The 27,202-nt window shown below is 43.2% G+C and overlaps 1 protein-coding gene across 1 annotated transcript in view; it reads right to left on the reverse strand.

Moving 5' to 3' along the window:
• Positions 1–27,202, reverse strand: part of SRGAP2 (SLIT-ROBO Rho GTPase activating protein 2) — a 298,501-nt gene that overhangs the window by 14,195 nt on the left and 257,104 nt on the right. The window contains exons 17-20 of the mRNA XM_015417019.1: positions 23,836–23,941; positions 13,595–13,819; positions 6,455–6,534; positions 467–647 (exon numbers count right to left, since the gene is read on the reverse strand). Of these exons, the coding sequence (XP_015272505.1) occupies positions 467–647; positions 6,455–6,534; positions 13,595–13,819; positions 23,836–23,941 (592 nt within the window). The remainder of the gene's footprint in view (positions 1–466; positions 648–6,454; positions 6,535–13,594; positions 13,820–23,835; positions 23,942–27,202) is intronic.

A 27,202-nucleotide genomic window follows, 5' to 3' on the forward strand; every position in this document is an offset into this window, starting at 1 on the left:
TTCCCGCGAGTATCGCGGGTCCCCCCCTTGTAAGTTATAACACTCACATTACAGTATCCAATTTTAAGGCATCACTCAAAGGCCATGTGCTGTGTGAGATCCTTAAAACAGCCAAACTGCAATTTGTGCTAGATAAAGGTGCTTCTAATCAGGGGAACTGTATTAAGTTCAGCCAGAATCGGGTCCCCCCCTTGTAAGTTATAACACTCACATTACAGTATCCAATTTTAAGGCATCACTCAAAGGCCATGTGCTGTGTGAGATCCTTAAAACAGCCAAACTGCAATTTGTGCTAGATAAAGGTGCTTCTAATCAGGGGAACTGTATTAAGTTCAGCCAGAATTCTCACAACATGCCGCAGCTAAAGTTCACAATCCCCAAAGGTCTTCCTCTTCTGTAGAAGTAGGATTACACTGAACCCTAGCTCTTCCAAGCACCGTGCCCCAACAGTCTTAAGATAACATACGTGTCCTGAACAACGATGTACTGATGGGGGATCAGACCATCAATTCCATTATGACGGCCCTCCCACCAGTCGTCAGAGGCCCGGTGATAAAGCAAGAGAGAAGCTCCCTTCTTAAAGGACAGCTCACGTGCTGTTCGGCCACTGTAGTCAAATTTGGCTATTGCTTCGATGGGTTCACATTCTACAAGAAAGCAAAAACATGGTTGTTGTTTTTTTTAAAAAAAAGGAAAGCTCAGGTTTATAAAAGGCTCACACAGTTTAATCCAGTGCTCTTAATTCTTTAAAATAAAAGATAATGGATTCGCGATGGAGGGGAAATGTGACACAGACCAGGTCAACCAAAAAGATGTTACAGACACCTCCACAAGCTTAGTGCAACAAGTGCAAAATGTTTACAGCTATTTATTTGGTCTGGGTTCCCCAAGAGGCAGTGTGTTCTGTAAATTCAGGCAGGGTTTCCAGGCAGACTCTAACCCGATGCTAAGTGAAGAATTACTTAGACTGAGGAGCCAGGATAGCGACAGCGGGTATTGAAGGCCGGGTGGGACTCTATGGATTCACGTGACCAGAAACCTAAAGTACTCTCTTTGGCCATCTATAGCTGTGGCACTGCAGAGCAGCAGAGATAAGGCCTTCTACTCCCTCTGCCTGTCGGTTGCCCGGGGTACTACTGCCAGAATCCATGGGTGGAAGTCCCCAGTTTTAGCTCACAGTTAAAACCATCAGCATTGACGCACGTTAAACAGCCCGTTTTACTAAGTATGGTATGAGTTCAATGGGCACCTGTACCCGTCTACAGGAGTCAATAGACAGAGGCTTGGATCCACAATAGTGTTTCCACAGATGGAAGGATTTCAGTCCATGAAGCATGAATTTCTCAGTTTCCCCCTCCCACTGCAGCATGGAACGGGCATTTTGGACTGCAGCAGGAAGGGGAAACAAGAAAATTGCACTGCACAAACAGAAATCTTCTCTCTGCCAGAATAACTATTCTGTTCATCTGCAGTTCAAATATTTGAGAGGTATACACATAAAAGCTTAGACACAGATCAAAAAATATAGGGGTTTTCAAAATGGGACTGGATGCAACTCCCTGGGGAGAACATTGTTGCTATTATATTAACAGCACACATACTGGGTGAAAGTTATTTCAGGTTAAATAATTTACAGTGCAATCCCATGCAGAAACTACCCCTGTCTAAGCCCAATCAAATCAATGGAGTAACTCAGCATAGGATTGTACTTTTAGAGTGAAGAAGAAAAGTTAAAGCGCTTGGGGCTCTTTAGCTTGGAGAAACGACAGCTGAGGGGGTGACATGATCGAGGTTTATAAGATTGTGCATGGGATAGAGCAGGTAGAGAAATAAGTACTTTTCTCAGTTTCTCACAATACAAGAGCTCCTGGGCACTCAATGAAATTGCTGAGCAGTCGGGTTAGAACAGATAAAAGGAAGTACTTCTTCACCCAAAGAGTGATTAACACATTGAATTCACTGCCACAGGAGGTGGTGGCAGCTACAAGCATGGACAGCTTCAAGAGGGAATTAGATAAACATATGGAGCAGAGGTCCATCAGTGGCTATTCGCCACAAGGTCTAGATAGGAACTCTCGGTCTGGGGCAAGTGATGCAGTGTATTCTTGGTGCCGGGGGGGGGGAGCAGTGGGAGGGTTTCTAGTGTCCTGGCCCCACTGATGGACCTCCTGATGGCACCTGGTATTTTTGGTCACTATGTGCCAGAGTGTTGGACTGGATGGGCCATTGGCCTGATCCAACACAGGCTTCTCCTATGTTCTTAGAGTAGGAGTGTATTACCTGGGGGTGGCATAAACATACAGAAACATATATTATTACATGTAACCTCTTCCATACCATCAGGGCAGATCAAAAAGAAAACGTGAGCAATAAAATGAGCCTCTATGAATAGCAAGCTCTTTATCAAGTGGTTAAAGAATAATTCTGGACTGGGAAGCAAATGTGGTGCATGGGGAATGGAAGACCTCTGGTCTCCATGTTTCCATGGGAATGTCCCTGATGAACATTTTGTTTGCTTACGAATTTCAACAGTGTCCTCCCAATATCAACCTTGATCCCAGTTTTTTCCTCCCTTCCTCTTTTTGTTGGTAAATTCTGTTCAACTCTGAGGAACATACTCATCATAAGGTATATTTGTGTTGATTTCACTTGGCTTGAAAGACCTTCCATGGTGCAGTAAGCCACCACAGAAGAGTCTTACAATAGGCAAAAGAACAGACAGCCATTTAAAATTATCCTTCACTAAAAGAAGGATGTCCTCTCTAGAGGAAGATCAATGGTGTTCTAGGCATCATCTCTCAGGAAATATAAAATGAATCTGGAGCAAGCAAAGTCAATCAAGATTAACCCCCAAGGCTGCAGAGACTGGCCCAAGGCCAATCAACCACATCTGCTGGATTGAAACTTCAGTAATGGATTTTCCAGTGACAGAAAGAGACAAAGATTCCCCCAAGTCAAGCATTGCAGAACAGTTTGCAGACAAAGGGTCTGAGTTATCAGACCACTCCAGCCATCGAGGTGCTCACCAGGGTGACAGATCATTCACTTGCGTTTTTAAGCTCAGTCTCCCCCCCCCCGCTCAGATTCCTTAGACTGTTCAGTTGACTATTTCAGCTTTCTTTTCCTCTGACTTGTTTGGTTTCTGACACCAGTTAATATATCCCCCCATTTAAAAGCCCCCTTTCTGCATTTTATTACAAACAAGGGAACAGTATATTTCATTAGTAATTCTTTATTATGCCAACATCAGCAGGATTCTCAAGTTCCTTAACTTTCAGTGTTTCTTTCTGGACTTTGGTCTTCAGCTAAGCAAGCATATCAATGAAAGGGAGCCTGCACTGCAAGGCTTGTACTCAAAGGCACCTGGGGATAAAGATCAGAAGTAGCTACTAATCTACCCCTTTATATACAAGAACAGCCACATAATTTTTGTCCATTAACTATCTCTCAGCTAACCAGAAAACTATCTCTCAGCTAACAGCTAACTATGTCTCAACTCCAACATCATTGCAATTATTGCCCAATGGAGCTGTCAGCACCTGGCATAACAAGAACAATGGAACTGTACAGTTAGGAGCAAAGACCTTACAAACTGACTCTCATTCATTTCTCTATCCCTTCAACATAACCAGTGTAAATCCTTTATCAAAGGTGATTGTGACTAACTCACATCCTCCAAACTATCGAGCACCATATATAAAAGGCAAGAAGGGTCTGCCTAATTCTAGTGTTGTTTGTTTACTTGTTTTAATTGTAATTTATAATTCAACTGCATTTTTAATTGTTTAAATCAGGGGTGTCAAACACCAACACTGATTCTGAATGTATCCAGCTTCTAATATATAAAGCTTCTAATATATAAAGCTTCTAATATATAAAGGATGCGTATAGTTTGCTGATCACCAGTAACAAACTAATTGGTGGGTAATTTCTTGGATCTGTTTTCTTAACTATAGGGATAATAACAGCATGTTTCCCTTAGTCTGGTATTTTACCTATTGGATTAATTCTGGTGAATAAAGGTGCTAATAAAGGGGTGTCAAACATGCAGCCTGTGGGTCACATCCGGTCCCCAGGGGGTTCCTATCTGGTCTGCCAAAAACCTGGCTGTCTGCTGCTTCCTCCTTCCTGTTTCTGGCATTGCAGCTCCCTTTCCCCAGTCTCTCCTATTTCCTGCTTGTAGGCTTGCCAAATCTTGCCAAATCGCGGTGGGGGATCTGCATGTCTTTGCAGAATCCTTGCCACGGGGATGGCGAGACGCGTTGCACCGCCGTCGCCAGGACATGACGCTATGCTCCAAACAGCCCCGTTGCCAGAGTGATGTGTAGCATCAGATCCTGGCGACGGCGGGTGCAACGCATCTCGCTGTCCCCGTGGCAAGGATTCTGTGAAGACCTACGATCCCCCGCCGTGACTTGGCAACCCTACATGCTTGGCAGAGGAGAGAAAGAAAGCCTTCCTTTGATTGGCTGAGGGCTCCTCCCCCTCCTCCTCTGGGGGTGGAGGGGGAGAGAGAGAGAGAGAGAGAGAGAGGGGGGGGGGAGAGAAGAAACCTAACAGTTTGTATTCCTTATTAGTGAAAGGGAACAAGAGTCCAGCAGCACCTTAAAGACTAACAAAGTTTCTGTCAGAGTAGGAGCTTTCACGAGTCACTGCTCACTTCTTCAGATAAAGCTAGAATGAGAGTCCATTTTTCCTTATATCTTGGACAGTGAAGTGATTTCAGACGCCAAATGACAATAGCAGGCATTGGTAATGAGAGAAACAACCTAGGTTTCCATTCAGTCCAGGAGACTGCATTGAGCTTCGTGCTCAATTCAGTTGGAATTCAGCAGTCTCTCTTTCTAATCTCCCTTTGAAATCCCTTTGTAAGAGAACTGCTACTCTTAGGTCAGCAACTGAATGTCCTTGAAGGTTAAAATGTTCCCCCACTGTTTTTTGTATGTTGTTTTTTCTAATAGGAGAAAAAGTAAGAGTAACAAAATTTGTGGTAGGGTATGTGCTTTTATGAGTCACTGCTCACTTCTTCAGACTAATTTTTCATTTATTCTTTGCATCCTCCTGTACCAAATAGAGACCTAGGTTTCCTATCTCATTACCAGTGCTGATATCTGCACACCTACTATCCCTCTGCATATCACCCAATCCAACTACACTGGCTACTGCCATTCAGCATCTGAAATCATCTTTATAAAGTTTATATGTCCAGTACCTCGTGTTACATTTTATGGCACACATGGTCTGGCCCGACAAAGTGACATTTATGTCAGATCTGGCCCTCGTAACAAATGAGTTTGGTATCCCTTTTTTAAATGCTTTAATGTTCTTTGTTTGCTGCTTTGTGGACTCTAATCGGGTAGAAAAGCACCATGTTTTAAATAAATAAATCACAAACAATATGCTGACAGCTCATGTAAGTGAACCACCATGATGCTACAGAGAGTAATCTGGAGTCTAGCCTAGTCATGGTCAAACAAAATTTATACTTTGCTAATAAATCTGATGTTGAATAGACCCCAAAGTCAGCCATAGAAAATGAAAAAAAAATTAACTCATTATTAAAGTATTTCCCTTTGGAAATACAAGAGTAGAACAGCAGCAAAACAAACTGCAGGGCAATTGACTTCATTAAGGAGCAAGAGGATGGATGCTGGAGTTGTAGAAGACCAAAAACATTTAACAGTGTTTTTTCTATTCTGACCTCTCATTAGACTTCAAAAATCTCTGTTTTGGTACCTTGAAAGCAATTGACTGGAATAATTTTTTAGACATCAGTAAAATGTTAACACCAATGTAGCAATTGGATTGTTCCAGCTAATAAACTAAGTAAGCAACTTATTACTATCTCATTCTGCAACTTATTCTAATTCATTCAATATGTTTGCACATGGTTTACCTTCATATCTATGTGAAACTTTTGTGTTGATCTAGCTATGGATAAGTCGGAAGTAGGTTAGTTCACAGCCCAATGAAATTCTGCAGATTGTATTCAGCACCTTTCAGACCCTATATATGAAATGCAAAATGGAATGGTCCCAATTTGGCTGAGACTTGTCAGCACACTTGGTATAAACAGAATTACTTCCAATGGTGTACCTGGACACCCCCCCCCGGAAGCAGTGTCTGATGACGGCGAGCATTACCTATCAAGTCAAGACAGATTCCCAGTCAGTGAAATCATGTTGATTGCCCAATGCCATAAAATGTTTATTCATGTACATTTGTACCAAGTCCTTCCCTAGGAGCACTGGGAAGGCAATTGTATTATACTAGTCAAAACATAGTCCATAGATTCCCTTTGGAATGTTTACATTTCCTGTCAAAGACACATTTTGTAAGTTCTGAGTGCAGTCATTGTTCTGAAGATGGCATTTTCCCTTCTCATCTTAACTTTGGCAGAAATTGGAGTTTCCTAACCAGGGCAGCTTTGAAGTAGCCATCAGGCAGTACTCACCATCATCACTTGTGTGGTGTTCAGTGGCCATATCCTGAGCTACATCTTCTGTGGAGGCTGTCTCCCCATGAGGGCTTTCGCTGCAAGACAAAGTGGGAGTTACAATGGAAGGATGTCTATTTGTTTAGAATTTTAACTCACTGTTACTTCTGCGTCAGATAAAAGCTACAGGAGTACTACATGTGAGTTTTATACAATGGATGGGAAGAGGAAGGAGAAGAGGCAGTGGCACACCCTACTGTGACATTCTGAAAGACATGGAAGTAGTCCACTCACTGGTAAAAACTGGTCCAGCAGTGGTGTGCTTTGTGTGTGTGCATTCTGAATGAGGATGTCTTGGTTTTAGCTATTATAATAGAGAGAATATCGCTGGCTAGACCAGTATTCCATCTGATCCAGCATATGCCCTGTTGTTGGCCCTCCAGAGGAACTGGTTGGTCACTGTGTGAGACAAGATGATGGACTAGATAGTATCAAGGAACTGTGACTCTTGCCCAGTTCCTTGTTTTTTCACACATTGGTTCAGGCTTGGAATCCAGGCAGTCCCAACAGTGATAAAATAAAGCACAGCAGGACTTAAGCATAAGTAATCTATTGTATCAGGACATGGCTAACAAGAAGAAGGGAAAACTCCACCCACATCAGCCACTCTTCAAAACTACAGAAGCTGAAGAGGTCCAAACAACCCCAACTAAAGGGCACAATACCCTTCTGACACATAATACCTTCCACAAAGGGGCACAGAGAATGGCAAGGCTGTGTGAACCCATGCCCCCACAGATTCCACTGTGAAACAGAGGACAGCCAGGGAAAGGTTCCTTCAGTCAGGCAAAGCAAAGGTTTAAAATGGGCCTTCATCAGGCCACACTTCCACGCTTCTGGTTGGAACTGGCAGAAAGGCAGAGAGGGGGAAGTATCTTTCAGACAGGCAGTCTGTGCCATGCCATGCCTCTAAGCTTCTTCACTCAAAGCAAAGGGAGGGGCCAGGGAATGCTTCAGTTAAGCAGCCTCTGCCAGGTCACACCTTCCAGCCTCTTTTTCTGTTTTGGTGAGCCAGTTTGGTGTAGAGCCGGTTTGGTGTAGTGGTTAAGTGCGCAGACTCTAATCTGGGAGACCCGGGTTTGATTCCCTACTCCTCCACTTGCACCTGGCTGGATGACCTTGGGCAAGCTGTAGTTCTGATAAGAGCTGTTCTTGAAAAAGAGCCATTTCTGTCAGAGCTCTCTCAGCCCCACTTACCTCACAGGGTGTCTGTTGTGGGGAGAGGAAGGGAAAGGAGTTTGTAAGCCGCTCTGAGACACCTTTGGGTAGTGAAGGGTGGGGTATAAATCCAATCTTTTCTTCTTCTTCTTCTGTCTCTTGGCATTGAGAGAAGTGAGGGGGGAGAGAAGGGCTTCTAGGTCGACGTCGAAGGCATAGAGGCCATAGACCCCTTAGGGAATGACTAAGCAGAAACGTCTCAATGTCAATTCTGCTTCAACATTGAGGGGGTTGTGACTTCAAGGTGCACAGCCAAAGCCCATGAAAAGAACCAGTTATTCTGAGGCTCTGTCTACCATGCCTCACTAGGGAGGGGGAAATATACCTTCATTCAGGCTGCTGGCACACAGGTGAACCTCTGAAGATGGCCACTGAGAGTTCAGGCTCTTTTTGCACCACACCTCACCAAGGAGGGGGGAATATGCCTTCATCCAGGCTGCTGGCATACAGGCAAAGCTTCCAAAGAGGGCCATTGAGGCCAGACTCTTTTTTTACCACACCTCACAAAGGAGAGGGGAATATGCCTTCATCCAGGCTGCTGGCACACCAGCAAAGCCTCCAAAGAGGGCCACTAAGGCCAGGCTCTTTTTCCACCACCCCTCACCAGGGAGGGGGGAATCCTTTGAAGAGAGCTCTTCTGAGTCCAGCTCTATCTATACATGCCTTCAGGGGAAACTGGTGACAGTAAGAGCAGGCAGCTCTGCTGTGTGAACCAAGGCACAGAGAATGGCCATTTATCAGCACCACTTTTAGTCATAATGACACAGTGGAAATCCAGAAAACATAAATTCTTTAGATGTATTTTATTGTTCACTAGAATGAAAACTGTTGAGAGAAAAAAGTCTCCTTAGCCTCAAAACTGAGGTGAGGAAAAACACATGAGAACAGCAGTGGAGATCTCTCCGTGGCAGCAAAAAGAGAACTGAGGGAGTAGCACCCCTCCTCTTGGTCATGTGAGCATTTTCGTGGAAAAGTGCCGGAAGGACGAGGGGTGCTCCTAGTCTATCAGAAAGCTTGGAAACCTTCTCCAGGGCTGCCCCGCACAGAAGCGATGGCGATGAATCTCTTGTTCTTTGAAACCTGCTTAACATGGGCCAGCGCTCTGCCCATGCAGACTCTGGAGAGAGCTGGACTTTGCTTGCTGAGCAACTTTGGAATGGTAACATCTTGCAATTTGTATTCTTGTTTTGAACCAATGTCTTACTGCGTAGTTAGTCTCGTATAATTAGCTTTATTGTTTTGATTCCTCACTGCTTGTTCTTTTTGAAATATACTTGCACAGTTTTAATAAATCTATTTTTAATTATATTTGCGGTCTAATTTTGAGTTCAAGTGGCTTCAATTCTAATTCCAGTTCTTGGACCACATGCTCGCCTATCAGGTCAATTGTTTTGTGGAAACTCATTCTGCAAGTGTCCGACGTTGCAGGGCTGACTTTCTTGTTTAGTCCTGGGAGGGTTAGAAGCTTACCTCTTGGCTTCTGACTGTTTGGATAGTAAAAAAGGGGCTGCTGGCAGCTTACCAGACTTGTGTGTGAAGGTTCACATTGCCAGGGTTTTGTAATTTTGTGTTCTGCAGCCCCGTAACACAAACACCCTTGGACTAGGGGTTTGTGACAGATGGACCACTGGTCTGATCCAGCAGGGCTCTTCTTATGACATCTTGTGCTGTGTTACACTTTCCATTAGACTCTCAGAAGTTTCAAAAATGTTAAATTTAGTTTATTATTTAGTTTATCACCCAAGAGACTGAGCTAAACTTACTCATATCCCAGCATTCAGATCCCCCCCCCAGCAGAATTCTAATTCCTCTTTTTTAAAACTTCATTCCACTGCTCTCTTAATTAGGCCTAAATGGTAGGCCTCAGTCTTACTTGGGGCCATAGATGCTATTTGGCACAAGTTTTTAAGGGACATTATTCTTGGAAAATGGTAAATGTCATGGGTTTAAGCCAGATCTTTATGAGAATAGTGCTTTGAGACCAGTTCCTTTTCTCCCTGAGGCATGATAGACCATTACAGGGAATGGGAGGCCTGAGTGTTTCTCTTATATCCTGGTCTATGAGCTCAGAATTTGCATTATTTGGCTCAGTGGGGTAGGGGAAGGCTGGAAAGGATATAGGAGGTATACAGGTCCCCCATTCCCCATAAAGGACCTGGCATTCAGACTGTCCATGCACAAGCAATGCAAACGGATGGGGAGAGGACAAAATCCTATTTTGTCCTGGGGGGTGGGAATGCCCCCTCTAGGTATGGGCAGGGCACAGGCAGAAGACTGGATAAAGACTTACATTTTCCTCAGAAAGGGGAAGGGGGAAAAATATGACAACTCAGTCTTCTTTTTTGCCCTGACATAGAAGCTATATCCCATTACTGTCACACCAAAAACTTGTTTGTAGCTTGGCCTTTGTTTCAGGCTAAATAAGTCATTCATTCTGTTTAACTGCATTTTTCTTTTTGGTATCAAGCACATTCAAAGGGCTGTATTTCATGTTTCCCTGACAGGAATGGAAAGCCATGTTTAACAGAAAAGTTTGTCTATGATTGTCTATGAATAAAATTCAGCATCTCAGTCCTGTTAAGAAACTAGCTTTGCTTGACTAAAATCTGTATAAAGTTGTACCTGCCTAGTAGGCCTAACATAGAGAATCATGGGAAGTTGGGTCTCATGAAAAGACAGAGATGTGCTGGTACAGCGATCCAGGTGAAATGACATTATTCACCCACCAAGGTCCTCTTGTTATCAAATACCTCATTAGAACAAGTCTTGATGGACACTTACTAACAAGGTGATTTGGTTCAGCTGCAGAGAATCAAGTCATCTCCATGGCAGTGTCCTGATTGGTTCCTGAAGCCTGCCCTCGTTGCTGGGCAATGAGGCATAAAACATGAAGTCTTCAGTATGAGTTTGGGGCTTTTGGAGAGGGCTAGTCTTGGGGTTAGGCTCTGGTTATGAGGTAACCTGTGGCTCCTTGTCCTTGACACCTGACAGCATGGAATGCTGAGGTAATCTCTGGTTTGGAGGCACAGAAGTCTGCCAGGCATGTTTAGGATTTTTTAATCTAAGCTTTCTTATTTTGTCCTGTGCACCTTTTTAAATAGTATTTTAGAGCACTATTTCAACAACCATTATAATCTTTATTTGTGTGGCATCTTCTTGGTTTTGGGCTTCAATCTAAGTCAGTACCTTGGTCAAATTTGGCACGGCTACTGTATAATCATTTTGGCTGGAACTCAGCAGGCAAGTGGTCAACCTTGCAGGGCTGTCTTTTAAGATTAACACCTGGATAAGGTTGGAGATTTGGTTTCTCAGATAATGCTGGAGATCTGGTTCCTAAGACTTAGATGAACCGGTGGTAGCCCTACCTGGGGTTCAGGGGAGCCTGACCGCAAAGTGTGTTTTGGTTTCCATCCCAAGGGGCTTCTGGACTGGGATCCCTTGACCATATACACTTACAACTTTTTAGCAGTCTTCAAAATGTGTATCTTTGCAGAAGTCAGACAGTAATCTTGTACTTTATGAGTCAGGATAAAAGGTTAAAGCTCACAGCTAAAGCTTCATAAAGACTGAGAAATCAGTCAATGATATACATATCAGCTGGTCACAGAAAGTACATATATTCAAAGTCCAACACTGCCTAATGAGGTGCACAGTGTGAAAAGTGCAAGCACGTTTCATTTCCTGCTAATACTCAGCCACTTAGGTGCTGCAATGGGAAGGTTAACAGGAATAATTGAAGACTAGAACTCCTACTATTTTTTAAAAAAATATGAACTAGCTTAGCCACTAGGGGACCCCAGTGCCACATGCAAAGCTTTATGGGCCATAAACCTCCATTCAGTATTATGACATGATGTAGTTGTTAAACAACCTAATACATGATGGCCACCAGTTAGCAAAAGAGGTGCTTCCTCTAGCTTAATTACACTGAAAATCAGAAAAACATTCTCCTTTCATGAAAGAAATGTGGGTGAATTCAGATGTGTGCATTTTCCATGAGCACAGTGATCCCCCTATGAGATCACAGTGATCCCCTCACCATGGTTATCTTTTATTGTATGGCTGCATGAATCTGGTCTTGCGTATCACAACACACATACACAGGGTGCAGGCTAGCTCATGTTCAGAAGTTTTCTGAAGTTTCCCTGCTACATCTTGTCCTACAGGGCCGTGGACAAGATCAAGATGCACCTGGACATTAAAAGTGAATCTGAAAGGACAGTTCACTATGGGGGGGGGGGGGAGAATGGCCATGTGAATCCACATATTGATGACAGAAATGGACGTAGCAAAAAGTGGAACAACTGCAAAGTGTAATGGGCTTTTCCTATACATACTTAGGATGATTGCCATCTATCTTACCTCACTTGAGGTATGTCTTCCATAAAATTAACAGCCAGTTGTTTAAGGCACTCTGCAGGCTACTGATCAGAAGGCTGTTTTGACATCCCCCCACCCCCCCAGCCAGAGTGGATGCCAGCTACAGGCTCTGACACTCTTCCCTCCATTCTTCTTACTTTGAGGACAAGTAAATGCTCAAATGAAAAGATTCTTCGTCTATTTGAATCATTGACCTCCTAGGATTTTAAGCTCTCCTGAATGAGAGTTCATTGTCCCCACTTCTAAGACCACTCGCTTGCTATTTTTGTGCTAGCAATTGCATCCTTTTGTCACAAGTGCCTTGAGAGAGGCTTCGCCAGCATAAACAGTTTCAGGAATGAAAAATTGAGGGTCTTGTAGTGTATGGTGTAACCCTGGCCTAAGCTATGGATAATATTGGAACTAAATTGCTTCTGAAGCAGTTTTTCACAAGAAGTTTGCACACAAAGCCAGGTGAACTCTGAAGTGTTAGGTATCTTCGGCTGTTCTCAGATTACATTCCCATAACTTTAGAAGCATCCTTAAAACTCAAACTGCTGAAGTAGCAGAGGCTCCATTTCTCAGCCCCCTTTCCAGCTGAGAATTCCATCTGATATTCTGCAAGCTTCAATCAAAGGCACTAATAGAAGCCTATTATTATCTTTTTTGTGAACATCTGTAATGGGCTTTTGTGATGAAACAGGGGTAAGGGGCAAAAAAGAGGCCACAAGCAAATAAACAAGCTTCACTTTTTGTAAATGCAAATACAAGAAAATAATGTGCAGCAAGGGACTTGGTGCCTATGTTAAGCATGATGTCGAGGAGGAAAGGCAAAAGGGGCATTTTGATGCTCTGTCCATCAATGTTATCTAACAATGCATCCTTCCCTTTCTGTACTTAGTGGATAAGAGCAAATGGCTCCCTTCCCTGCTGCAACAGACCCTCCCTGATGATGATGGGAGCTGCTCCAACTGAATTGTTTGCAGATGTTGATTTCAGGCTGAATGCACAGCCAAGGCCTCCTGCGTGCTGGGCTAGAGAGAAAGAGGCTGTGAGTTTTCCTGCCTGCCCCCATGAAAACAAACTGTGCTGCAGCTCTCTAGAGTCAACAGCAATCAACCTTGTCTCTGCAGTAAAGTCACTCAGGGCATGCAGAAAAACGAGAAGAATGTCAGTGATGAATTTAGGCAACATGTTTGCTGAGCAGCTTTCACCAGCACAGTAAGGCTATTACCATAATGTCCTTCAGTTTCATGAACTGGTCAGACTGTATTAGTTTCCTTCCGCTAACAAAGCACACTTGTACTTTCTGAATACTCATATTTAGGATGGGAAAATCTGTGATACTCCAGAGGAAACTACAGCCATTTACCACTGGCATAATACACAATGACGAAACAGGATAACTTTGAGGGGCAGCATTTGAAACTGGAAAGTGATACTATTGCTGAAACACGAGGTTTACTCATCAGTCTAGCCCTGTCTCTCCCCCCACTTGTCACTTAGTGCGTCCTACCGTACCAGTAATCCTCAGTGCTTCCGGCCCTGGTGTACACAGGGCCTTCCAGCTCCCTGGGTCCTGGGAAGACATTTTCATGCTGGATGATTATAGCTTTGATCAGCTCATTGACATGAGCTTGGCAGGAGACCTGATCATGGCCTTCAGGCACTGACATCAGTGTGGGTCCAAAGCAGATGGCTAAGTTGTAGGGATCCATCATGTTCTCTTCACTGAACTGTGATAAACTGAGGAAGACAGAGACGGAGGATGCTGAAAACAAATAAACAATACCGACTACTCTCAACAGATAACACATTGCATAAATTGAAAGAGGGTTAAGTGCTGTCTTGTCAACTTTTTAAACATGATCCAACAGGGAAAAAAACCTTGAGGCAACTTAGCAATAATGATCACTACCCAAAGCTCTGAAAGTATTTACTGAAGGTAATGGGAGCTTTTCTGGATGCAGAGTTTTGGATCAAATTCAGTTGCACTTATGCAGATGGTCTTTCTCTGACACAAACACACAGAATACATATTCAGAGCATTTTCCTGCTGGTTAACACATTCTTCTCTTTAATAAACAGCCAGCACCTTTCCCATTTTCTAAATATCCCTTCAATTAACACATATGACATTTGTAAAAGAGGGAGGGGGGAGAAGGAGTGTCACCATCACATTCCCTTTTAAGGAGGTTTATTCCCCATGCAGATTTAATTTTGTTGCTGGGGATTCATTTCTTGGCATTTTGTTTTGTGCACCCTGCCTGGATAGCAGCTGCAGCAGCAAACACCTTGCACACTGCCAAGAAACAAATGAAAGTGTGATCGAACCATGGTGCCCTTCAGTTCACAGTAGAAGGCTTGCAAAGAACCTGGCAACCAAAACACCCCTCTGACTTTTTCCATTTGCACCCTTCCTCACAGCCAAAGTTCTCTCCCTTTCAGCTGCCCAAGAACTGCTGAGAATGCTAAAACCCCCTGCCAGCATTCAGCACAAAATGCCAGCCACTGAGCATTAGTCAGTGTGACACAATGAAAACATCTAAAGTTCAAAGAGGTTTAGAGGGACAGCTTTGCTTTGAAAGGGCTGGTAACTGTCACAAGATACTTTCTGACTGTTTTTTTTTAGAAAGCTCAGTCTTCCACTGTCTCTTGACTCAGAGCAACTCAACTCAAAGCAAACGTTTTTAATATGCAGCACATGGGCCTTGGCGTCTCTTACATTTGTGTAAACCAGTTCAGGCATTATACCTTGGTACCAAGTTCAGACAGCAGGGTCAAGGCCAGGCTTTTGGGCCACAATTCTGCTGCTCCCTTTCTGGAACAGCTCATCAGTATCTGGAAGCACATTTCACTGGGTGGGCTAATTTTCAATGGACATAAATCAGCTTCTAACTGGAAAAAGTTCAGTGACTCAGGACATTTAATCGGACGGTCATTTGCTTTATATTGTAATATCCTCTCAAAACATTAGGGGTGGATCAGGCTAGTATTCCAACACAGGCATAGCTATGTATTTAACTGGAGAAATGAACTAGCAGCTATTCTTCAGCCCCTCATATTTCTACACAGAACCAAACTCCTTCTCAAAGCCAGGGCATTTCTTGTTTGGAACATCTGCAAAATTATTTGTAGACATATATACTATCTGCATTGGGAAGAACAGATTTCTTGCATGATCATGTAGTCTTTCTGATCTACACTGTGTTTTTTCCTGAATAAAAATTAATCAAAGCTGTCATTTGGGCTTTTTAGGGTATTGGTTAATGATTAAACACAAAATAGAGTGGTTAGATGCCAGAACAATCCCTCTTGAAACACACACTGTTTTCCAGTCTACTTCTTTGAATAATGAGACATTACTGAATGCGGAAGCAAGCATTCACATCAGTGACTTCAGAGGCAGCATCTAAAAAATGGGAATCCCAAGGCATGGAAGAATTTCTTAACACTGTTGTGGAAAGTTTCTCTTCCTGAACAGCAGGAAGGGTGGCCTTTCCACTCGACAGCTTGGAAGGGTGGCAGAACAATGGCACAATGTCTTTGAGCTTCCCCAGTTAGAATGAAGACCCTGTTGCCACCCACTGCAATGCCACAGCAGGTTTAAACATATGAACTGCTTCATTTGAACAACAACAAATCAGTGCTCCCAAGTTTAGGGATACTCCTGAAAAGGTAGATGATTTAACAGGATCTCCACTGAAAACCAAATGACAAGTTTCTTGATGGTTTTTACAAACAGAATGCTACCTGAACCCAAAGGCACACCCACATGCATGGCTTTGCAGTTACATGTTATTTCCAGAAGTATAATCCACTTTGCAAAATATGCACATCTAGTACATTGCTTCTTCCATACAAAATGACTGCCAATTCTTGCAGTGGAAATACAAGTGAGATTTAGAGACTTCCTTCAATCAGGAAACAGAAATAGCACATACATGCCTCTTACATACACAAAATGAGTTCTGCACACAAGGGGACGCAGACTTAACAATGAATGTAACTCGAATGATAGACCTCAGACAAATAAAATCCCTTTAACATGAATCTGATGATCACCCATAATTGCAAGGCCCCATTTCTGGAAGAAACAGTAGAATGAATGGATACTAATGCCAGCATACACTGCTCACTGGCCTTTTTTTTTTTTTTTTTGAGATGGCTGAACAAGGAATGATGTAATGATGCACTCTTACTAAACTTTTCTGCAATCATGGGACATTTCCAAGTACTGTTCCATGTCTTTGTTGTTGTTCAGTCGCACAGTCGAGTCCGACTCTTCGCGACCCCATGGACAATCTCCCGCCAGGCTCTCCTGTCTTCCGCCGTCCTCCGAAGTTGGCTCAATTTCATGTTCGTTGCATCGCTGACACTGTCTAACCATCTCATCCTTTGCCGTCCCCGTCTTCTTTGACCTTCAATCTTTCCCAGCATCAGGGTCTTTTCCAGTGAGTGCTCCCTTCTCATTTGGTGGCCAAAGTATTTGAGCTTCAGTTTCATTATCTGGCCTTCCAGGGAACAGTCAGGGTTGATTTCTTTGAGGATTGACTGATTTGTTCTTCTTGCAGTCCAAGGGACTCTCAAGAGTCTTCTCCAGCACCATAGTTCAAAAGAATCTATTCTTCGGCGCTCGGCCTTCCTTATAGTCCAACTCTCACAGCCATACATGACTACTGGGAATACCATTGCTTTGACCATGCGGACTTTTGTTGGCAGGGTGATGTCTCTACTTTTTATCATGCTGTTTAGGTTCGCCATCGCTTTCCTCCCAAGGAGCAGGCGTCTTTTAATTTCATGGCTGCAGTCACAGTCTGCGGTGATCTGGGATCCCAGGAACGTGAAGTCTGTCACTACTTCCACGACTTCCCCTTCTATTTGCCAAGGAGTGATGGGGCCGGATGCCATGATCTTAGTTTTTTTGATGTTGAGCTTCAAGCCCACTTTTGCGCTCTCCTCTTTTACTCTGAGCAAGAGGCTCTTTAGATCCTTTTCACTTTCAGCCATTAGAGTGGTATCATCTGCATATCTGAGGTTGTTGATCTTTTCCCCAGCAATCTTAATTCCCGCTTGTGATTCATCCAGGCCAGCATTTCGCATGATGTACTCTGCATATATATTAAATAAGCAAGGCGACAATATACATCCTTGTCGTACTCCTTTTCCTATGCTGAACCAATCAGTTGTTCCATATCCGGTTCTAACTGTCGCTTCTTGGCCCTTATACAGGTTTCTCAAGAGACATGTGAGGTGGTCTGGTACTCCCATCTCTTTAAGGACCTGCCATAGTTTGTTGTGATCCACACAGTCAAAAGCTTTAGCATAGTCAATGAAGCAGAAGTAGATATTTTTCTGGTACTCTCTTGCTTTCTCCATAATCCAGCGAATGTTGGCAATTTGATCTCTAGTTCCTCTACCTCTTCGAAACCCAGCTTGTACTTCTGGTAGTTCTCTATCCACGTACTGTTGAAGCCTAGCTTGTAGGATCTTGAGCATGACCTTGCTAGCGTGTGATATGAGTGCAATTGTGCGATAGTTTGAACATTCCTTGGCATTGCCCTTCTTTGGGATTGGAATGTATACTGACCTTTTCCAATCCTGTGGCCACTGTTGCGTTTTCCAAATTTGCTGGCAAATGGAGTGCAGCACTTTAACAGCATCATCTTCTAAGACTTTGAATAGCTCAGCTGGAATACCATCACCTCCACTAGCTTTGTTGTTAGCAATGCTTTCTAAGGCCCATTTAACTTCACATTCCAGGATGTCTGGCTCGAGGTCAGTGATTATACCGTCGTGGTTGTCAAGGACATCGAGGTCTTTCTTGTATAGTTCTTCTGTGTATTCTTGCCATCTTTTCCTAATCTCTTCTGCTTCTGTTAGGTCCCTACCGTTTTTGTCCTTTATCATGGCCAGCTTTGCATGGAACGCTCCCTTGATTTCTCCAACTTTCTTGAAGAGATCTCTAGTCCTTCCCATTCTATTGTTTTCTTCTATTACTTTGCACTGTTCATTCAGGAAGGCCTCCTTATCTCTCCTTGCTGTTCTCTGGAAATCTGCGTTCAGTTGGGTAAATCTTTCCTTTTCGCCTTTGCCTTTCGCTTTCCTTCTTTCCTCTGCTATTTGTAAAGCCTCATCAGAAAGCCACTTTGCTTTCTTACATTTCTTTTTCTTTGGGATGGTGGTGATTGCTGCCTCCTGTACGATGTCACGAACCTCTGTCCATAGTTCTTCAGGCACTCTATCTATCAAATCCAGACCCTTGAATCTATTCTTCACCTCTACTGTATATTCATCAGGGATGTGATCTAGGTCAAACCTGAATGGCCTCATGGTTTTCCCGATTTTCTTCAGTTTAAGTCTGAATTTTGCAATGAGTAGCTCATGATCTGAACCACAGTCAGCTCCAGGTCTTGTTTTTACTGACTGGATAGAGCTTCTCCATCTTTGACTGCAAATTATATAGTCAATCTGATTTCGGTGTTGCCCATCTGGTGATGTCCATGTGTAGAGTCGCCTCTTAGGTTGTTGGAAAAGGGTGTTCGCTATGACCAGTGTGTTCTCTTGACAAAACTCTGTTAACCTTTGCCCTGCTTCATTTTGCTTTCCAAGGCCAAACTTGTCTGTTATTCCAGTTACCTTTTGACTTCCTACTTTAGCATTCCAGTCCCCTATGATGATGAGGACATCATTTTTTGGTGTTAGTTCTAGGAGGTGTTGTAGGTCTTCATAGAACCGGTCCACTTCAGCCTCTTCTGCATCAGTGGTTGGGGCATACACTTGAATTACTGTGATGTTGAATGGTTTGCCTTGGAATCGGACAGAAATCATTCTGTCATTTTTGAGATTGTATCCCAGTACTGCCTTTTGCACTCTCTTGTTGACTATAAAGGCCACACCATTTTTTCTACGAGATTCCTGGCCACAGTAGTAGATATAATGGTCTTCTGAGTTAAATTCGCCCATTCCTGTCCACTTTAGTTCACTGATTCCTAGGATATCGATGTTCAGTCTTGCCATCTCATTTTTGACCATGTCTTTAGGCCTAGGGAAAAACTGCTGGCCTGCTCATGAACTCTGGTCTCGATGAGTAAAAAATGTAGCACCAGAAGCACAACATAACGACATACAAGGAATAGCCTAAATTCTGATGTAATTCATAGTTCATTCATACCAAACATACCAAAACTGCAACAGTTGCATTTGAGAACTTGTGACTGAACATCATTCAGTTTCAGAATGATGGACCTCCCAGGGCTGAACGATATAGGATTCTTATCTTACTACAAACACTAATTTTCTGCCCCCAAGCATTTCCCTTCTGCTCTAGTCAAGCTGATTACAATACACGTAGTACCTCTGTATTCTGAGTTCCTTCTCTGAAGCACTCTTCCCACCTTCTGACTGGGATTTGAAGACTTAGAGGTCTCGATTCCTACTCGTATCTGACGAAGGGAGCTTTGGCTCCTGAAAGCTTAAACGCCCCAAATCTTGTGGGTCTCTAAGGTGCTACTGGTCTCGGAACAAGTGAATTCATGGCACAGCTGAAATTTGAACCAGCTTCTTTCTGGCCAAAGGATCAAAATTCACTGGTTTATTCAGATGGGATTGTGGGAGTTTTTATGAGTGTTTGAGAATGCAATTATAGATCTCCAGCATGTTGTGGACATGTGGCTCGATCTGCTGTTAAATTTCTGCTGAGTGAATGGTGTATGCCAGTGTGAATTTTACCAATTCCATTCTTCCCCACTGCAGACCTCCAATGAACCCTTCATACTGTTCCTTAGGGGCCCCCATCCCCAGGAGTAGCATTTCAGGGGCAACAGGAGGCGAGAAAGTCCTGTTCCAATGGTGGGAATTCCTTCCATCAGCTGACATTACCATTAGATCCAACCACTGGGTTTGTTGATGAAAAATTTCCTGGCAGTTTAACAGGTGTTAATTCAGTATTCTGGTGGTTACTCATGGGATAACTGGATAACTATCCAAAAACCTTCTAGGTTAGCTAACTGGAACCATATGAATTCTCCAGTCTGCCCTGAAAGATGATACTCTATCGGCTTCATATGGATAAAACTTGAAGGACCTAGAATTGTGGAATATTTTTTGCCTCTCAGCTCTGACCCATCAGACTGCACTTGTGCACTGCCTATTCCAATTCTCTCTAAGTCTATTTCCACATGGGTTATCTGCCCCAAGTTCAATGCTTTTGGGAAGCAGGTTTTTTCCTGCTTCCCCATAGTGATATGCACTTGTGCACCTCCAGGGGTTTCCCAGGCTTTTCTCCAATCTTTCTCAAACCTGTTTTACACTGAAGTTTTCGGAAATCACAGTAAAATCTGAATGGCTGCTTTTGGGTGGGGAAGTTCAGATTTTCTGGCCTCCATGGCAGCCATTTTTTCTCCCCTGCCACAGGGGAGGCTTTTTATTTTAGAAAAACCAGCACTAGAATATTGTAATATCGATACAGCATTGTAACAATAGATGTAGCGAGTTCTCCATATTCTCAGTTTTCATTTAAAACCAAAGCCTCTAGCCCCTTCTCTTGTGGAGATACAAGAAAAAAGCCCTGGTGGCCTAGGAGAGTGGATAATAGCCAATTCTGGGGACTGGAGCAGGGAAACTGTGAGGAAACCTGCCATGTGGAAACCCCATTGCTTCTGTGCTTTCCCTGCAGCCACACTTGCAACAAGGAAACCCCAAAATCCCATCCCTATGTGGAAGCCACCTAAGTATGCACAAAGGAATAGCAGTGGTGATGTCCATGCAGAGAAAAAACATGCACACTCACAAGAAACATAGCTTGCATTTGTGAGTGCTGCTTACTTCAAAATCTGCACTGAAACAAAACACGGGAGCCATAGCTTAGTAGTAGAATCATGGAGAGGGGCCACTTTTCAGTAGCAGAGCACACATCTTGCAGGCCCAGATCTTGGGGTCAGAGCCAGCTGCCTAGTTGTTCTGATGTCTGAGACAGCAGGGATCATGGGAGAGACTTCTGCCTGAGACTGACACTGCCATCATACTCTATAGGAGGGCCTTACTGTTGCTGTGCCACTGTTCTTCTGTGTATATGCGATCTCCATTAAATTTCACACCGCTGCACCCTCATAGGATGTACAAAAGAGGGCGGCCCATCACTGAACAAGGAACAGGGGCTGGGACACCAGAAAGCAGTTATATGTGGGGAGGAAAAGGGGCAAAAGAGGATTTTGGAGTAAATAATACTGGACTTGGGCACGTTTTGAAGTTCCTTGCCAAGGTTGCATCTGTAGCTAAGTTGCTGGAAGAGAGCTTATTAGTCAGCAGGATGTACAAACACACTGACAGCTGGCTAATGTGGCGAGCCACGTGAAATCCCCACTCTAATCTGCCACTGGGGGAGACCAGGAGACGATAAAGTTGAGCCAAGATGCTGGCGGTGGTGGGCTGCAGGAAGCAGACTGGACAGACGGAGCAAGGGTATCTGATGCCTTGGCTGAAGCTGCCTCAGAAGCAATTGTTTCCTCCTCCCTCTTTTGGCTCCTTCAAAGAATGCCGGTGGGCACCAGCCTTTGTGTGACAGTGACTCCTCCTTGCATGCACAGCTGCTCCAGAGGGAGATCAGACAGAGAAGCTATTTTATTTTAATTATTTTGTATTCGCATGCATGGGGCATAAACTAAGTTAACATAAAATCATTGGTTATTTATATACTTTTTATATTTGGAAGCCCAACTTATCTAACGAATAATGAGGTACATGGGAATGAGATGCAGTCCTATTTTTCTCTGTGCAGAAGACAAAGAGAACTCTACATGCACATTTCAAACTAGTGTGCTATCAGAAGGTTATGGCAAAGGTTTATGGCATTTAACAAATTCCGCTGCACAGTTTCCCATTACTGTTGGTATGTTGCCAGAGGCATATTTATTCATCCACTAAATATCAATAGATTTCTACAGCTGTTTGGAAGAATCCAAGTTCCCAAGGTTCATCTCAACTCAAAAGATGCCATTTTGCCAATGGCCACTATTGCCTTGCTAATGGATTACCATTAATCCATTCAGGATTCCCTAACTTTACTGAAGTCACTGCTGGGGGTAATTATAGCTGATTTGTCATTCTAACACTATGTGGGTCCGTCTCTTAAGGTTATGCATTGCTGAAAATATGAACTACAGCCGCCCTGAGCCTACGGGGAGGGCGGGATAAAAATCTAAATAATAAATAAATAAATAAATAAATAAAAATCGAGCCATCGTGAAGACTATACAGAGATACAAATCAAGAGACTGACCTCTGCCACAGAACTCAGTTTTGAAGTATTGTCTGGATTTGGTGCTAATATAGCCTGAATTGCCACAAAAATTAACAGTTTTGTAGCACTTGGAAGACTAAAAACTTTTTATTCCCGCACAACACTCATAGACTAGAGCACAGAGTCCTGCTTATTTTTGCTGCTACACATTGCTACATCTCTGGAATTTTGCCTAAATTACCGCAGTATCTTACCATCTCACATTTATTGTTTCAGTACCCATAAGATGAAGTATGCTTCTGTAAGTATAGTATTATATCCTTTTTCTACAGGAAGCACGTTAAGTCAAAAAATGAAAACTCACAAATAGTGGAATGGTTAAAACTATGGCATGGTAATATACCTTATGTATTTCCTTGCTGTACAAGCACAAAACTGATTGTTGGACACATAAATTGGCATTGCTAGCATCTCAGCATTCAGATTTTCTTTTAAAAGCATGTTATAATCCCTTAAAACTTTGAAGACGGATTTCCTTCCCATTATTAACAAAAGAATAAACAATGCAAAATAAATAAATACAAGGTAATTTTGCTTAATGTACAGAAGTCACTCTTTTTTTGGTGCAAAATTTGGATTGTCTAGGCATGGGACATTATTTTGCTTTTGTACCAAGGAATTTCAAGTTGGATTTCAATAGTTTGTTCCACCCCCACCCTCCACATTGGTGCTGCCGGCTTGTTCTTTTCATCAGTGACTTACAGAAAGAAGAAGAAGAGGTGGTTTTATATTCCGCTACTCCCTACCCACAAGAGTCCTGGCGCGGAGTGGCATACAATCACCTTCCCTTCCTCTCCTCGCAAAAGACACCCTCTGAGGTAGGTGGGGCTGAGAGAGTTCTGAGAGAACTGTGACTGACCCAAGGTCACCCAAAATTGAAAGGAACATTTCAAACCTGAGATGTCACAACACTACACTATGAGATCCTGGCCGCCATTCTAAGAGTTGCTTAGCAACGGCATGAACATCCAAAGCCAACAGGAGCAGTTGGAAGGCATGCTAGGAGGAGCAGCCACTGTGACAGTACAGAAGGCAACGGGAAAAGGAGGAGATGGTGGAAGAGGCGATGGAGATGTCACTGTAGCTGCCAGGTTATCCAGGCAGGTGGAGGAGGTGATGCTGCAAGTGGGTGTGCAGTGACTGGAGAAAGTAGGAGACAGGGAAGAGGTGGTGGGGAGGGTAAGAACAGTTCTACCACAACAGGAGGACCCTGGAAGGAGGAAGCATGGGCAGCAAGAAAAGACAGAGAGCTGGAGGGGGGGGGGGCAGAAGGGTAGGAAAAGTGCTAGTGGAGATTCCAACTACCTGGCCAGCAGTGGAACAGCAGGCAAAAGGCATAGTCTACATCTGTTACCTCCAGGACCTATGACAGCAGTAGCCAGGCCTAGGCTGCAATGCTAGGCCTCAAGAGAAGAAAAAGTTTAAAAGGTTTGAGGACTCCTGTAATTCAGGGAATACTTACTGATTGAGGAATGCAAAGAGGTATCTCATTACAATCAAAGTGGTTTTAGGCAAAGTCAGAAGGACTTTTCGGATGTGCAGAGCTCTCTCTTGCAGATTATCCATTGCTAAAAGGAAGGGAGACAAACAGAAGCACAAATGGTTGTTGAATGACACCTGGGACTTTCATGGCAAACTCTACTTTCTTTCTGACCTATACAAGCCGGCCCTTGGACAGACCACAGAAGGCACGGGGAGGTATTTAAATGCCTCCCTGATCCTTCCAGGGCCCCCCTGGCCCACATGCCTTGGAGTCACCGGGGGAGGATTGCTCTCCAGGACTTCCCTCAGTAGCCACACATGCAGAGGTTTGGCTGTAGTGGATGTGGCCAGCTCTGTAGCCAGCCGGAACTTCGTTTCTGTGCGTTCCTGCCCAAAAATAGCACTGGACTAGTTTTAAATAGTCTCCAAGCTTCCCCAGTGGTTTTGACCCTTTCTACTTTTTCTTTCAGTTTCCTCCTCACATGTCCCCTCATATCAGAGAAGTTATCCCTTTTAAAGTAAAAAGTGGTTGTGTCAGTCTTTTTGGGCAACTCCCTATTTATACAAATGTTAAACTCAATAACATTATGGTCACTGTTCCCAAGCGGTGCAATCATTTTTACATCTCTCACCAGGTCTTGGGTGTTACTGAGGACCAAATCCAGGATCACCTCTCCCCTGGTAGGTTCTGTGACCATCTGTTCCACAGCACAGTCATTGAGAGTGTCTAGAAACTCAATCTCTTTTTCCCGACTTGAACACATATTGACCCAATCAATGTGTGGGTAGTTAAAATTACCTATTGCAACACAGTTATTTGATCTAGGCGCTATCTTTAATTCATTCATCATTTTATAATCCTCAATTGATCTGGTGGGCGATAACAAACTCCCAGTGTTAAGCTTCCTTTTGGGCCCACTATTGCAACCCATAGCATTTCCAGAAGCAAATCCAATTCACTTACCCTCTCAACCTTACTGGACTGCAAACCCTCTCTGACATACAGAGCCACCACACCTCCAACCCTTCTCCCCCCCATCCTTCCAATATAATTTATAACCAGGAATCACTGTATCCCACTGATTTTCCTCATCCCACCAAGTTTCTGAAATACCCACAATGTCTATTCCCCCCCCCAACCCCAAAGGATTCCAATTCCCCGATTTTACCTAGCATTTATGTATAAACACCTATAGTTTCCCATGCATGTTAAGCCCACAACCTTCCTCTTGCTGCCTCGAGACCTTGCCAGGCATTCCATATCATTAGCCACAGTCTCAGTGGACAATTCTAATCCTTTTCCTTGTAGAGAAGTAACAGCTCCCCCTTCATCTCCTGTCGGCTTTCCCCCAATATTAGGTTTAAAAACTGCTCTGCCACCTTTTTGATTTTAAATAAAAAATGAATAGCCCAAAAAGTAATCAAAGAGCAACAATAAAAGAGCTTGGAAGAGAAAGATCTGACCAGTTCCTGAAACATTTATGAAGCATTACCCAGAACATGACTGAAAGAAGATATGCAATCTATTGTGAAAAAAATTATCCAAAGCGCAGGATGTGATCCAGAGAGTGTAGGAGAACTGAGGGCTGTCCATTTCAGTGCAACACAATAGCCCATTAAAGTTATCTCAGTAAGGTGGTTGTTTTAAGGAAAACCTTTGGCATACTATTCCACAGAGAGATTAACATAGCTGCAGACTGAGGTAAAGAGCTCTGTCTACAGCAGCCTAATGGGAAAAAAGTGGGCAGTATAAATCCTTGGCCCTGGAAGCCCTGAGTTATTTGGCAACAAGCTGCTCTTTTCATCTAATCGGAGTTAAACTGTGTAGGCTCATTCGCTGGGAGAATGAAACTACAGATCACTTTTAGAAGGAGCTCTCCTACACACTACTTCAAAGGCTGCTTCCTTCACCAGCATTTGTACACTAGGACAATAGAACCATTGTTTGCTCTCTGGATGAGTCAGCACTAAGGCACTCAATCCTAAACTAAACATCACAAGAACTATTTTTTAAAAGTACCATGGAAATGATAAAGTTAACAGGATTGAAACCTTTCACGTTATGTTTCCAAGGAGTATCTGTGTCCATCTGTTGCAGAAATTTTTTTTCAGCAAAATTTATGGTGGAGTGAATTTAAGGAGTCTTAAAGATGCCACTGGATTTCTGACCCACACCCCTGGCCCATTTTCTTTGTTCTGTATAGAAACGCTATAAGGAAACCGTCTCAGAGTTATAGAAAGTACTTGCCAAAAGAACACAGCTGCCTGTTTTGTATATACAGCCTATATTACTACTACTACTACTACTACTACTACTACTACTATTAACATTGGTATTAATGCACCTGCCTGTGGGTCAGGGCCAATGTCAGGCAGCAGACATGTCGAGAGGAGCCCCTTTCTTGCTCTCACCTTGCATTTAATGCCAGAATCTCAGAAGCAAATTCTAGTGAACAGACCTTGCACAATTCTGGTATTGCTTCCTTTTCTTGAGATACTGTCAAAGGATTAAGGAATGTTCTGAAATGCCAGTGGCATGGCCTTTAAAAGATAGCTTAAGCCCTACAAATGCTTGGGAGTGAAGAGGGGAGATTTTGTGGTGATGTAGCAAACGGATAATGAACAAGTTTCCTGGAGTACATTAAAAATCCCTGTACTGTGCAAGATGTTATCTTTAACTCTGTTTTGTGTGTGTGTGTGTGTGTGTGTGTGTGTGTGTGTGTGTGAGAGAGAGAGAGAGAGAGAGAGAGCAAATGAATATGGAGGGGGGGAAACTCAACTACCACTAAGATGGAAAAGCCTTCTCATACATTACAGAAAATAGTTTTCCCCAAAGCACTTAAATTATCTTATTCAGAAGATATCTGCTTCTCAGCTCCTCTGTTCATTAAAAACTAATCTTCTTAGTGCACACACACACCCCTTGCTATCTCTCGTTTCTGGACACTTTCTCATGTCTCTTTATATACAGAACTTGCTCCTTTTAGAGATTCTGCTGGTCTCACCTTTGTTCTGATTTATGAAGTTATTAAAAAGTCACCCAGACCTTCTCTTGCATTTCTATCTTGGTCTTCTTTGTGATGAAAATAATCAAAATATAAAATGTGTACATTAATTATATTGTTTATTTTCTGCTTCCTTTCTGTCTTTCTGCTTCTTTTTTTGCCTAAATTAGCAAACACTATTCCTTCTCCTTGCTTCAAGTTTCCTCTTCTATTTGGTCTCGGGTTCTTTAGGCTGTAAGTCATAATTAAGATTTTTTTTTGCACTTTTTACATTTGCCGTTCATTTTTGTTTACTAAAAACTGCAACCCTCTATATGGACTACATTTCTTTGCGGACCTTAC

The sequence above is a fragment of the Gekko japonicus genome, unplaced genomic scaffold (assembly GCF_001447785.1).
Source record: "Gekko japonicus isolate JY-2015 unplaced genomic scaffold, Gekko_japonicus_V1.1 scaffold522, whole genome shotgun sequence".
NCBI lineage: Eukaryota > Metazoa > Chordata > Lepidosauria > Squamata > Gekkonidae > Gekko > Gekko japonicus.